Source organism: Periophthalmus magnuspinnatus, chromosome 24 (assembly GCF_009829125.3).
Source record: "Periophthalmus magnuspinnatus isolate fPerMag1 chromosome 24, fPerMag1.2.pri, whole genome shotgun sequence".
In the NCBI taxonomy this organism is placed as follows: domain Eukaryota; kingdom Metazoa; phylum Chordata; class Actinopteri; order Gobiiformes; family Gobiidae; genus Periophthalmus; species Periophthalmus magnuspinnatus.
In genome coordinates, this window is record NC_047149.1 from 9398526 (window position 1) to 9411163 (window position 12638).

The following is a 12638-nucleotide window of genomic DNA, read 5'->3' on the forward strand; positions in this document are numbered from 1 at the left end:
TATTTTTGACCAGCATCACCTAATCTGTATGTTTTTATGAATACCTTTTTAAGATTCAACCATACCTTAAACTATTCTTTAAAATAGCAATTAATTATGCCTGTTTCAATAACTCAGAGACATTTTGAAAGGTATTTTTTATGTATTTTTGTCAATAAATACAGATATATCATGACAAACATATAAAACAGTATATATTTTTTTTATAAATACAAACTATCAGGGAACATTTTGCTGTTTTCCTATTGTGACCGATATTTAAAAGCTGGTTCCTTTCATATTCACACTTCTGTTTTTCTTTATACATGAACAAACTACCCAGGCAACCGCAAACCCTGCCAGCAGACTCCCTACGGCGGCCAGTACTGGGACCCACACAGGCACATTGGGGGGGCACAGCGGCTCGTGTCCCGTCACAGGAGGGGTGGGGGCTGTGGAAACTGTGGGAGTGGTAGCAGGAGGGGTAGTTGCAGGAAGCTCTGGTAAACTGTTCATTTTGGTGAAGATGAAGGGGTGGGTCTGTGAGGAGAGTCAAGAACATAATAATGGTTAATTGTAAAGTGTGAATAAAAGTTTTTAACAAGATTTGTAAAGGATTTTGACTCATTGGATCATATTTTTGAAGTCAGGGCATATTTTCAACTGTGTACAGATTTCTTATAGACCTCTTAAATTTTACCAGTGCTATGTTTACATGCATCGTTATCTGATTTCTGGGTTTATCAGATTACTGAAAGGCCATGTAAAGTCAAAGGGACCATGATCTGAAAGGAATTAGATGATTTTGCTCTTATATCATTTAAAAAAACCTATAACTCTACAAATTTGATATTAACTAGATTTTGAGTGTGCATATAACTGCGGCCAGTTACATCTGATGTGAGTAATCTGATTTTTTTTCTGCTTCTATCTGTCTTCTTTATCTTTATTTATACAGGAGAACACAATGAGTGCACTTGGGCTCAGTGTACAAGTCCATATGAAACATTAAAAACAGGTGCAGGTGTGTGTATACAAGTTCATTAACAGATTATTAAACTGCGACAATGTCAAAAAAGTATCCAGTTTTATTTTTCCTTGGAGTATATTCCATTTTTGTGAAGCAAAAGCTCTAAAAGCCTCTTTCCCCTCTCTGTTCTGGTGCAGCTACTCCTTAGTCTTATGCAGTCATGTGATCTGATATTAAATGTTCTGGTATCAATGATTAACAAACAGGTGAGGAATTCTCTCAGTTTTTGAAGTAATCCATTATAGATACATTTCATACAGTGCTGTTCTCTTCTAATAGACAGTGATGGCTTGTTCACACTTGTGCATGGTTTGATAAAAAAAAGATATGCAAACGGCAAACTAATGTGCGATTAAAAAATTAAAGTGAAAATATGTTTTGTCTTCTAAGTACAACAGACACTGACAATGATCAGATTTGTTTTGTGCATGTAAACAAAAAAAAGTCACATCTAATTAATTATTGGGTTGATTAACGTAGCTATCTGATTTTTACGAGCCATGTAAATGTCCCCACAAACAGCCAGTCACATCCTGCTTTGTTTGCCTCTCTGTTTCCCCTCCTTTCTGCATTTTAGCTATATGCCACAACCTCATTTCCACTGCAGCAGCAGAACCATCAGCCTTCTCAACCTCTCCAACCCATCCCCTTCACCACCTCCACTGTAGACTGTAGTTGCTGGAGGAGGCATTTTTCTACTAAAACTATTGACTAGTATCTGATATACAAGTATTACTACTTTGTATTAGCTGTTTTTTGGTTTTAAAATCAATTATGCCTGTGATTATTGTGTTTGTATCTTATTTTTAAGTGTAAACTTGCTCTTACCTGCGAGGGACAGTGGATCTTGGAGCGATCGTATGTGTAGTTGTTAAAGGCTGTCTTCCTTCCTACTGGCTCCAACTGTCAAACACAGTCAGATTACATTAAATACTACATCCCAGAGTTTATTTACATGTCTTTTTGACTTGTGTTTTTTAATCTTACCATATTATTCCACAGAGCTATGGCCATCTCAGCCTGTGCCCGCTCACTGAGGTGGAAACAGTCCAAGGAATAGAAACTGGTGTCCACCTCTCCCTCCTGCAAAATGGGACAAGAGTAAACAAGATACAGAGACATATTACATTACATAATAACTGTATTTAGTATTTGGTTTTAATTGCTGCTTACTCCAATGTATGGGAGAAAGTAATTGTGCAAAAAAGGCTGAAGGACCACAGCAAAGTCTTCTTTCCCGTCATATTGATCACTAGAGAGTAGAAACTCAAGTTCGACCTGAAAATAGACGAAAATTAAATTAGCCACAAAAGAAATGAGAATAAATATTGCATTCTCGACTTAAAGCAGACCTATTATGCAAAATTGACTTCAGAGCTTTTAACCATATTATAGTTGTTTCCCCTTCTCATTTAGCAAATAGAAATAATTTGGATAATCCTAATTGACCTAAAACAGGAAAAGCTCTGATTTCATGTCAGTGTCAGTGTATGTGTTGTTTGTATAGTGTTTGTATGACTGGTTGCATAGTAAATTAGTTCAGTAAAAATAATCATTTTTGAGGCTGATCACCTATACCGATAATCAGAATTTTTGATCGGCCCACACCCATCATATAGACTTTGATATAATGATGCAAACTATTTTATTATTTGAGCAAAAACTATATATATATATATATATATATATATATATATATATATATATATATATATATATATATATATATATATATATATATATATATATATATATATATATATATATATATATATATATATATATATATATATATATATATATATATATATATATATATATATATATATATATATAGGCTTCTGATGATATGGAGTTTAACCAAAATCTTTTTTTTTTTTTTTTTTTTTGTCTTGGGCAAATAGACATCTTTTCTCTTGCATAGCCTAGGCAGCCACAATCGATGTCAATCAACACATAATACAAGAGACAAGGAAAAATAAACAAAAACAGACAAGCAAAACACACACAAGAAAAAGAGTATCTCCGATTGCCCAAAAAGGAGTGGGAAGAAGAAAACTTATTTAATCCCACCCCCTCTGCTATTATTTCTTAACTTTAGCATACTTTACTTCCTTTTCATGATTGTATTACATGATTACATTGGGGACTATGAGTTAGACTCATGCAACTTATGTGTTACATCATATTGGATAAGGTACCAACAATGGTAAGGAAAGTTATTAATACCAACAATGGTAACGGACAGTAAATACCAACAATGGTAATGACCAATACAGCAATAGTAATGGACAATAAATACGACAATAGTAATGGACAGCAAAATACAACAATGGTAATGGACAACAAATACCAACAATGGTAATGGACAACAAATACCAACAATGGTAAAGAAATGGTAGATACAAAGCCAGCATTACAAGATTACTGAAATTATATTAAGACTCTTCCTCTAGATACTGCGACCAGATCATATTTTTATATTGATGCTTGAACGTAATCTAACTAGTTCCAGTAGTATTCCTCTGGTTGATCTCTCTTTTTTTACCCTTTTACTCTTTTGACACAGTGAAATGGGGATGCTTACCTGATATTCATGATTTATCCGTTTTATCACTTCTATTTCCGGGGAGTTTGTGGATGGGTTCACGACACAAGGACAATGTGTCCTGTGAAAAAAATAATAATAAAAGCATAAGAATAAGCTTGTAGCTTATGCATTACATTAAAAAATTCCTATGTGAAAATGGTCTACCTCTGTAGCAGGGAACAGCCAATTGTGTTTCTCTGAACTGTTTTCAAGGGATCTATTTGCAAAACTTGGGCAACATTAACCAACACACGAGGTACCTAAAGAAATTTAAAAATCCAAATATCAGCACACCTCCAGTTTGAAGAAGTTAAAGGTGCACTGTGTAACTTTTCTGGTGAAGGGTCTGCAGCCTGCTTTTCTCCACAGTGATGTTACTGTTTGGCCTAGAATATTGTCTCTTGGTAAATCCAGACTGAAATCTCTTTGTATTTTCATGTAGACTCATATCAGTCTGGTCCCCACGTCCTCCGTTGCATTTCAAAGGTGCAATCAGATTTGTTTTTTTCAGTGACTCATGTGAAATGAAAGATCAAATCAAATTTATCTCACCAGCTTAACAGAATTTACTGCTACTTTAATTGATTCTGCAGAAATTGGTTATTTTTAGTCCCATGTAATATTTTTTTCCAATATGGCCTGATTGGCTAATCCATCTGTCAATCACTCCCACCTGAAAATTGGTGACCAGACTCACATCTTCGTTAAGTATTGAAGAAGTGTGTAGTCTTGATCTCAGGCAAACAATGTCGCACAGTATGGCATTAAATGTATCTATCTACAGGAAGACAAGCAGGTGACACTACTAGACCAAGCTACAGGTCAGATCTGTGGAGAGGAGACTCTGCTCATAGTAAGAATTCATTTTTTCTATGTATTTTAGTCATAAAAACACCTGTACTTAAATAAATGTTAGATATATATGTTTGATGCCATACTGTGGAAGATTACAAGCACTGCAGTAACCACCATGGAGTAATCACCATGGAGACAAGCATGTGGTGGACCCTAAAAGTTACATAGTGCACCTTTAACATTACTAGTACTAATCATGATAAATAATAACATTTAGCTTACACTTTGATGAAGCATGTCCAAACTTTTCTGTAGGTTTTTGCTGAATTGTTTGGCTGTGAGGTTGTACTGCAGAAGCAATTTAAAAATACATAGTGAAAAATTTGATACATTGGTAGAAGTAGTAGTAGTAGTAATAGTAGTAGTAGTAGTAGTAGTAGTAGTAGTAGTAGTATTGTTGTTGTTGTTGCTTAATTTTGTGACTTACTTGGTCAAAGCAGTAGTTACAAAGGTCCATTTCGCCAACGTATATTGTAACCAGTTTCCAGTCTTGTTCAAAATTCACCTCCTGTGGTTTTTAATACAACACATTGCCACTTTTTTAATATACACAAAGTAATATTAATATGAGTAGGTGGGAGGGGGGATTACAAAGTGACCTTGTTGTTCTTGAGGGCCTTAATCAGAGCTTCTACTTGTGTTTGAATGTCTCTGTAAGAAAATAGTGAGTAATAAATATCAACCATTATCAGTGGATTGTGGTATTGGCTGGTTTTACATACAAGGACCGAGCTCCAGGTTCGGCCATGTTGAATCCTTTTCTGAAAGCCAGCTGACCGACTGAGAAACCCACAAGTTTGGGGTTGAACTTCTTTAAAATGTCTGGAAAGAGAAATTGAAAATAAATAAATAAATAATTAAAACAAATATTACAATTATAATAGCAAAACAGCAAAGGCAAAGCTAAAAATATAAAAAGCCATGAGTAAAAACGTACTTGGTAATGTGGTCACAGTCTCTAAACTTGCGTCTCCTCCGATGCTGAAACAGTACAAGTATCGGTAAAACTATGATTGCATACGTAGACTTATGTGATTTTGTGTTTATGTTACCTCCATGACACTCCTCTGTATTGTTTACTCAGTTCAAACAAGTTATTGGCCTTAGCAGCGACTCCAGCCTGTGAAAAGACAAAAGGACGCAATGTAGGTGAAGTGTTTTTGCTCAAGTACACAATGGCAGAAAGCACAAGATTTACAGGTTTAAAACTAGTTCGGTCTTTCATACTCTGGCTTTAATTTACTTATGATAAAAAATATGCTGTTGTATTTGGATGTATTGTTGTTTTCATCACTTAAAATAGAAAAAGAGCTTTGGCTTGGGAATCCTTCATAAATGGCTGGCTATATCGAGCAAGTAGAAGTAGTAGTTGCATTATAATCTACTAGAAGATAGTTCTAGACTCCCAACTAATTTCCTATTCCTCTTTATAATAATTATAGATGGGATGATATAATTCCCATGAGACCGTATAACACACATGGGACCAAAAGAACAGAAGAAGAGATTTTGTGAATATGTTGTACTTATTAGCAAATATGTAAATTTATGGCATTTTTAACATATTTTTCCTGCCTTATTTTCAATTTAAATAATATTGGCTGATAATTTTATTGTATTTTGATCTTGAAAGGTCCTGTGGTACGAGATATTTTCCCATCCGTAACAGTAATAAATCTTAACATCATCTTACTGTGGCAGAATCTCCAAGCGCCGCTACCACCTTGATGTCTGCCGGTCGGAGTTTGTGAACTATAGTTTCAAACACAGATATCATTAGAAAGTATAGATAATATTCAGCCACTGTAGAACAAAGACCATAAAGACTGTCTCACCTGATGTGGGCACAGGGTTAGATGGAGCAAGGTCCACACACGAGAAGTCACTGCCCCAGTTCTGATGGGAAAGATATTTAAGTCAGGAATTACGCTGTGTAATCAAATAATAGGGTGTCATTAAAACATTTATATCCTTGCTACATAAGGTTGGTCAAATGTTAATAGTCTGATTTTGTTGGGTGGTTAAATGATCATACATAATTAAGCATTGGTATTGGTAATTCTAATCAAAATACCTCATATGAGACTCATAAATGTTTTATTTAGGACTACTCTGTACTCTGTGATGAAAATTGTTGTTGTTGCACTATTTAACATTTGAACTGGAATGTTTCACAGCATGGCATTAAACTAATCTAAATAAATGGTGACGCTACAAGGCCAAGTTACAAGACAGAGCTATGGTGGGGAGTTCAGTTTCAGTATATGTTTCAAGATATTTAGATTATTTAAAGCCACACTTTGGAACTTTCCAGGCAAAGCAACATCTCCATGGAGACAAACATGTAGCAGACCTCAACCAGTATAGTTACATAGTGAACCTTTAATTATTAGTAAATATGCATATGCGTTACATTACAAAGGAAACATAAATAATAAAAAAGATAAATAATACAATAAAAACAATAAAAATCAGATCATGGAAATGCAAGTTTGAGCACGTGGCTTATTAGCAGTCACTTGAAGCTCTGTGGTGAGCTCGACTTAAGGGTGGGCTGTGGGGGTGAGTTCCAGAGGGTGGGAGCAGCCCCCCAATGTTACGACATTCTGAATAATAATATAAACATTTAAAATATCTCAAGAAACACAGTACAAAACTGCCTTTGTGTTGCAGAAAAGAAAAATCACAGGAAAAATATATTAGAGAACTTACAGTAATAGGGCTGGGGGTTGGAGGGGGGCCTGGGTAAATGTAGTCACTGTTGTTGTATGTTCTGATGTATGGTGATGTCTACAGAGAAATACAAATACATAAATACATGTATATATATGTTTTGTTTGTTTATTTGTTTTTTCTTTTCTCTCACCTTTGTTGGACAATTAAGTTTTATTTCTGTCATGAAATCCTGTTTGCTGGTTTTATTGCCCAGTGGCTCCAGCTGAAAAGAAGTGATATTGAAAACTGCCAGTTTACAACACAGAAACAAGTGGATTAAACCCAGATAAATTGTAGTAATACCATGTTGTTCCACAGAGACCGGGCCATCAGCTTGTGGGCTTTCTGACTTAAGTGGAAACAGTCGGGACTAAAGTATGAACGGTCTGGGCGTCCATCCTGAAAGCATATAATAATCAGGGTTAAAGGTTAAAGTTATGGTTAGGGTACACTATAATGAGGAACAAAACAAAAGAGTCTATATCACACCTCACTGCAGAAAGATTGGGCAACATTGGTGAGTGAAGTATTTGAAATGGGTTGGTTACAGCGTGGCTATTACCAACATGGTACTAACTGAATAGTAAAGACAAATGAAATTCTGACAGCCACTCTGACAACTTGAGTCAAGTTAAGAGAATGCCACACTAGTATGTTATGAGAGTAGAAGGATACACAGGATGGAAATAAGTTGGATACAGACTTTGGGCAGGAACTAAAGAGTGAGTAGACTAGCCAATTATTATTATATAATAATTAATTATAATGTGGCTTGAATATTTTGTGAGATACGGTTTATATGCCAAAATTATTCTTAACCATATGACCGGAGCCCAAAGTAGGACCACTTAAGGGCAGCCTTTAGAAATCAGAATATAATACATTTAATATGAGATTATGTCCCAAGTTACCTTTTACAGAGAACACCAGGCTCCAAGGTGAAAAAGATCCCCTGCTATGGACTATACATAAGTACATGCTATGACTTACAGGCAGTCTGGGGACAACTATTTCCCTGAAGAACGGCTGCACCACCACAGTGAAGTTTGAGTGGGTGTCATAGCGGCCGGTCTCCACCAGCTCATGCAGTGCAGTCTAAATACACAAGAATAACATACAACGACTGCAAAATACAGACATATACGACAGTGTACATTGTGGGTACATTTGTACCTGATAGTTTCTGTTAAGAGTCTCCAGCTGCTGCATCGCTGCAGAGTTGTCTTTAGGCATGATCACACAGGGGCAAAGGATACTGCAGGAAACAACATCACACACTATTTACAATCATTACACAGGCACCACTTCAAAATAACTACACCTTTAGTTTATTTAGAGTGATTCAGGCTTAGTACTTAATCAAAGGTGGGTAGTACTCTGCGTAACTGGGTAGTTACATTTACTTGAGTATTTTTAAAAATAAATTGTACTTTTTGTAATTTGCATTTTCAGAGTACTCGTTTAGCAGCATACTTTTACTCCTATTTGAATAATGATTTTGTTGAAGTAACAGTACTCTTACTACTAAAGTTTTGGTTCCTCTTTCCACTGTGTGTAAGTCTACAAGTTAGGTTGGCAATATGATGTGTTTCTTGCACCGCTCCTTCAGCTATGATGGAGATTTTATGTTTTTTGTGTATATCTTTGAAAATATCAGAGTTGGTGCATTTATTAAAATTGGAAGGACAAATTAATAAATTAAATGTGTCCTTCTAATTTAAATAGTAAATCAGATGTTACGACCTGACAGTTACACTTTATGTTACTCTTACTTGAGTAGTACTTTTCTCAAATACCTTTTTACTCTTAATTTCTTGGACCACTACTTGTTAATAAACAATTTGTTAATTAATGTTTATTAATTATAAAGTGTTACCATTACACATTTAATTTAATTTAGCTCCAAATAAAAGATGCATGATGGACTAAATTTTGTCAGTATTGGTTAAAGCCAAAAAGCATTGCTAATATATTATGAAAGTATGTACTTCATGCCACTATTTCATTTTTTCTTGATTGTAAAGTAGATGAAAATTGCTCAAAACAACAGAAATCCTTTTTATTTATGATATTAGCTCTATAGTATAATAATAGCATAATAATAATATTATAATAGTAGCATAATCTTGAATAGGTACATTACATTATCAGTGCTGCCACACTTTATACTCACTTTACGAGCCACGTCGGACATTTGAGTGATGTGTCTAAGTGCATTTCTCTGAGTGGTGTGATGTGAAGAGGCTCCACTAGGTTCACCATAGCACGAGGAACCTAAAACACAAACTACATGATCAGTAACCAAGGACTAAATGCTGTTTCACATGCACACGATATTGTAGCGTGTAGTAGTAGTAATGGTGGTAGTAGTAGTAGCATAGTATAGCAGTGTTACCTCTTTGTGCAAGTAATCCAGGGTTTCTCGCACGTTTTTAATGTACGTTTCCACAGAATACAACAGCTGTAACCAAGAGCGGGAAATGCAGGAGTCATTGGTCGTCTTAGAAAACATAACAGTTGTGATGTATCCAAAGTAGGGCCGTCAAAATGAAATCAGATACTGATCGATACTGAAGGATTACACAGATATAAGACCACATGGGAATATAAAAGAAAATACCATGATTTAAGGTTGAAAATCACATTCTATTGTCTAAAGAAAGAGTGTTTTTTTTAATAATCAGCGTGGTATTGGAATCAGTATTGAGTATCAAGTCGATTCCTCAGTATCCAAATCAAGTTCAAAATTTTAATATATATATATAAAACACTAATCCAAAGTGTATTTATACTTACAGAATTTTTGCAGAAGTCGCACAGATCATTTCCCCCAATAAAAATAGTGATCACCTTCCAATCCTCCGCAAAATTTATTTTCTAAAAAGAAATGTTACAAACAATATTATAAATGATACATAACTTAAAAGAGTTACAATGTCCAAAGTACATCATGTAGATGACAAAATGTTGTGTAAAACTGTGTGGCTTTACCGAGTCGTTCTTCATGCGTTTCACCAGAGCTTGGGCTTGTGTCAGCAAACTCCTAAACAAGAGAATTATGTTCTGTCACATGTGAATATCCACATAAGGGACCACAGCCTTCCAGAGCCAGCACAGGACAGTAAAACATATAACCATTTATTTTGTCCTGTTGAAGTATGCTGACTGAAGGCTTATAAATAGTGAATATTTACAAATAAAGTGTAATTTTGAGAAAAATCTGAAATGCTTTTGTTTTTAAAAAGCCATTTTCTTTGTTATAAAAAGGTCTTTTCATATGCCTTTTAGAGGCTGTATTGTTCAGATAACGTTTATGATGATCAAAACTATGGTTTTCATAGTGGACTAGTTAGGATTAGTTGATTAATTGCTGCAGCCCTATTGTGTCACCACCATTGAGTGTATATAAAGTGTATACTCACTGGCTTGTGGCTCCACCCACAGCCTGGTTCAGAGCAGCCTGAGGACTGGTCTGTTTGCCTGTGCCCAGAGAGAACCCCGTCACATTAGGGTTAAAGTGCTTCAAGATGTCTGCCGGAAAAAAACAAGGTAACATTAATTGAAAGCATGGAAATGTATTCAGCCTGTCACCTTTTCCTATAAACCAGTTATCTCTCAAGACTTTTATATTTACACTCTGTCACACCCCTACACTGTCCCAACTTCTCCACAGCAGCAGAACCATCACCCCCTCAGTCTCACCATCTCCTCCTCTTCACCATTCACCTTAACCAGTCCTAGACTCTTTACATTTGCTTTGTTGCAGGTCTCTGCCATAGTCTGTTGTTAACCTTCATGGCTTGTGTCTGTTTATTTCTGTAATGGCTGAAATATAATTCATATGTCCATCATGTCTTACTGGGCAAAGTGGTGACACTGGTCAGGTTGTCATCTCCTCCAATGCTGAAAAACAAATGGACAAAATAACTGATAAAGTTTATATTGCAAATAGTAGGTGTATGTTCATTAGACTGGTCCTAACCTCCAGGACAGGCCTCTGTACTGGGTCAGGACGTCCAAAAGGTTGTTTGGATTTGATCCAACGCCATTACCTGCCTGTAAAATATTAAAGGGTTATAAACAATACTGAACTGCCTCATGGACTACTGCTTAAACCTTGTGTGTTCTGTATACAGATATTGTACACGTAGTACTTCTTTACTTTGTAATTCAACAATCGAATTTTTGACTAGTGATTCCAATCAATATTCAACCAATGAATATGAACTGATGATGATTTACACTTAAACAAGTAAAATATATTTCTAGATTAGGATTTGGTCTCTAGATTTGTAGATTTGATTTGGTCTGGAAGAGGCATGAAAGTATCTATCCCAATGGTGAATGCATTTTCATGGAATAATGCAGGTGATGGGCCACCACCAGAAAGTTACAGACTGTATCTTATTTTAAGTATGACTTTTTTCACTAGTAGTAGTATTTCCTATGGTAAATATTAATAGGAAACACCTGATTAATCTCAGAATACATTTTTACTAAAATCTAAGTGAAACACACTCACTGTGAGAGAGTCTCCCATGGCAGCCACCACTTTAACATCTCCAGGTCTCAGCTCATGCACTAAAGAAATTCACAACCAAAATATTCATATTATTTAAATCAAGTGTTGTCACGATACAAAAATTTCAAAGTTGATTTCAATGCTGAGAAATAGACTCCATACCAATTCTGATCCTGCAATGATAATTAAACAGACTCTTTCTATAAACATTAAAAAAATCTCTCAGTCGTCCAGATGTGTTCTGTAGTGACACTTTTGACTATTCTATTTAAATGATATACCTTAGAACAAAAGAATCTGTCCTCCCACAGTATCTTACCTGAGTTTGGTATTGAAGGCGAGGGGTTCAAGTCCACACATGGCATCTCTGTCCCTGAAACCTGAGTAAAAACTTGTATTAACCCTAATATTCCAACCACCCCTAAAGTCTTTAGATCCACCATTTTAACCCACTACTCACTGGTTCAATTAGCAGCAACATATCATTGTTTTCCTTTAAATAGGAGTTTGACGACGTCCTCAAAAAGGGCCGGAGCTGGAGGATAGATAAAGTACGAGATGAAAAACACACAGGCAGTACTAACAGCAGTGAGTAATAGTAGTAGTAGTAAGTTAAAGCCATTCGACATAGTACAGGATGTCTCTTATGCGAGTGGCTGTGTCCAGTTTCTTACCTCAGAGGGGCAGGGCAGAGCGATGTCCCCTTGTTTTGCTTCGTCAACTGGAGGCTGTAGCTGCAATACAAGTCATACATTGTGTACATCTTTCATCAGAGAAGACAATAGAGTGAATGTTCAGAGGAATCGTACACGCTGTCCAAAGCCAACTCACCACTTGTATCCACATTTGAACCAGCAGCTTATCTGTGTAGTATGAATCAGTATAAGACGGACTGCTCTGATAAAAACAATAGTAACAACATTGAGAGATAGTTAGATAATAGATCA

General features: G+C 35.7%; 1 protein-coding gene across 1 annotated transcript in view; it reads right to left on the reverse strand.

The window, feature by feature from the left end:
• Positions 1-125: 125 nt before the first annotated feature.
• The window catches only part of LOC117393236 (phospholipase B1, membrane-associated-like), an 18370-nt gene continuing 5857 nt past the window's right edge, over positions 126-12638 (reverse strand). Inside the window, exons 12-42 of the mRNA XM_033991427.2 lie at positions 12523-12588; positions 12366-12425; positions 12152-12226; positions 12011-12071; positions 11692-11750; positions 11152-11225; positions 11029-11072; positions 10592-10700; positions 10161-10212; positions 9966-10046; positions 9565-9630; positions 9343-9443; positions 8343-8424; positions 8160-8264; positions 7473-7568; positions 7321-7392; positions 7167-7244; positions 6290-6350; positions 6148-6206; positions 5507-5574; positions 5392-5435; positions 5177-5276; positions 5054-5105; positions 4882-4962; positions 4677-4742; positions 3765-3859; positions 3597-3678; positions 2183-2287; positions 1997-2092; positions 1838-1912; positions 126-519 (exon numbers count right to left, since the gene is read on the reverse strand). Of these exons, the coding sequence (XP_033847318.1) occupies positions 259-519; positions 1838-1912; positions 1997-2092; positions 2183-2287; positions 3597-3678; positions 3765-3859; positions 4677-4742; positions 4882-4962; positions 5054-5105; positions 5177-5276; positions 5392-5435; positions 5507-5574; positions 6148-6206; positions 6290-6350; positions 7167-7244; positions 7321-7392; positions 7473-7568; positions 8160-8264; positions 8343-8424; positions 9343-9443; positions 9565-9630; positions 9966-10046; positions 10161-10212; positions 10592-10700; positions 11029-11072; positions 11152-11225; positions 11692-11750; positions 12011-12071; positions 12152-12226; positions 12366-12425; positions 12523-12588 (2526 nt within the window). The 3' untranslated portion in view covers positions 126-258. The remainder of the gene's footprint in view (positions 520-1837; positions 1913-1996; positions 2093-2182; positions 2288-3596; positions 3679-3764; positions 3860-4676; positions 4743-4881; positions 4963-5053; positions 5106-5176; positions 5277-5391; positions 5436-5506; positions 5575-6147; positions 6207-6289; positions 6351-7166; positions 7245-7320; positions 7393-7472; positions 7569-8159; positions 8265-8342; positions 8425-9342; positions 9444-9564; positions 9631-9965; positions 10047-10160; positions 10213-10591; positions 10701-11028; positions 11073-11151; positions 11226-11691; positions 11751-12010; positions 12072-12151; positions 12227-12365; positions 12426-12522; positions 12589-12638) is intronic.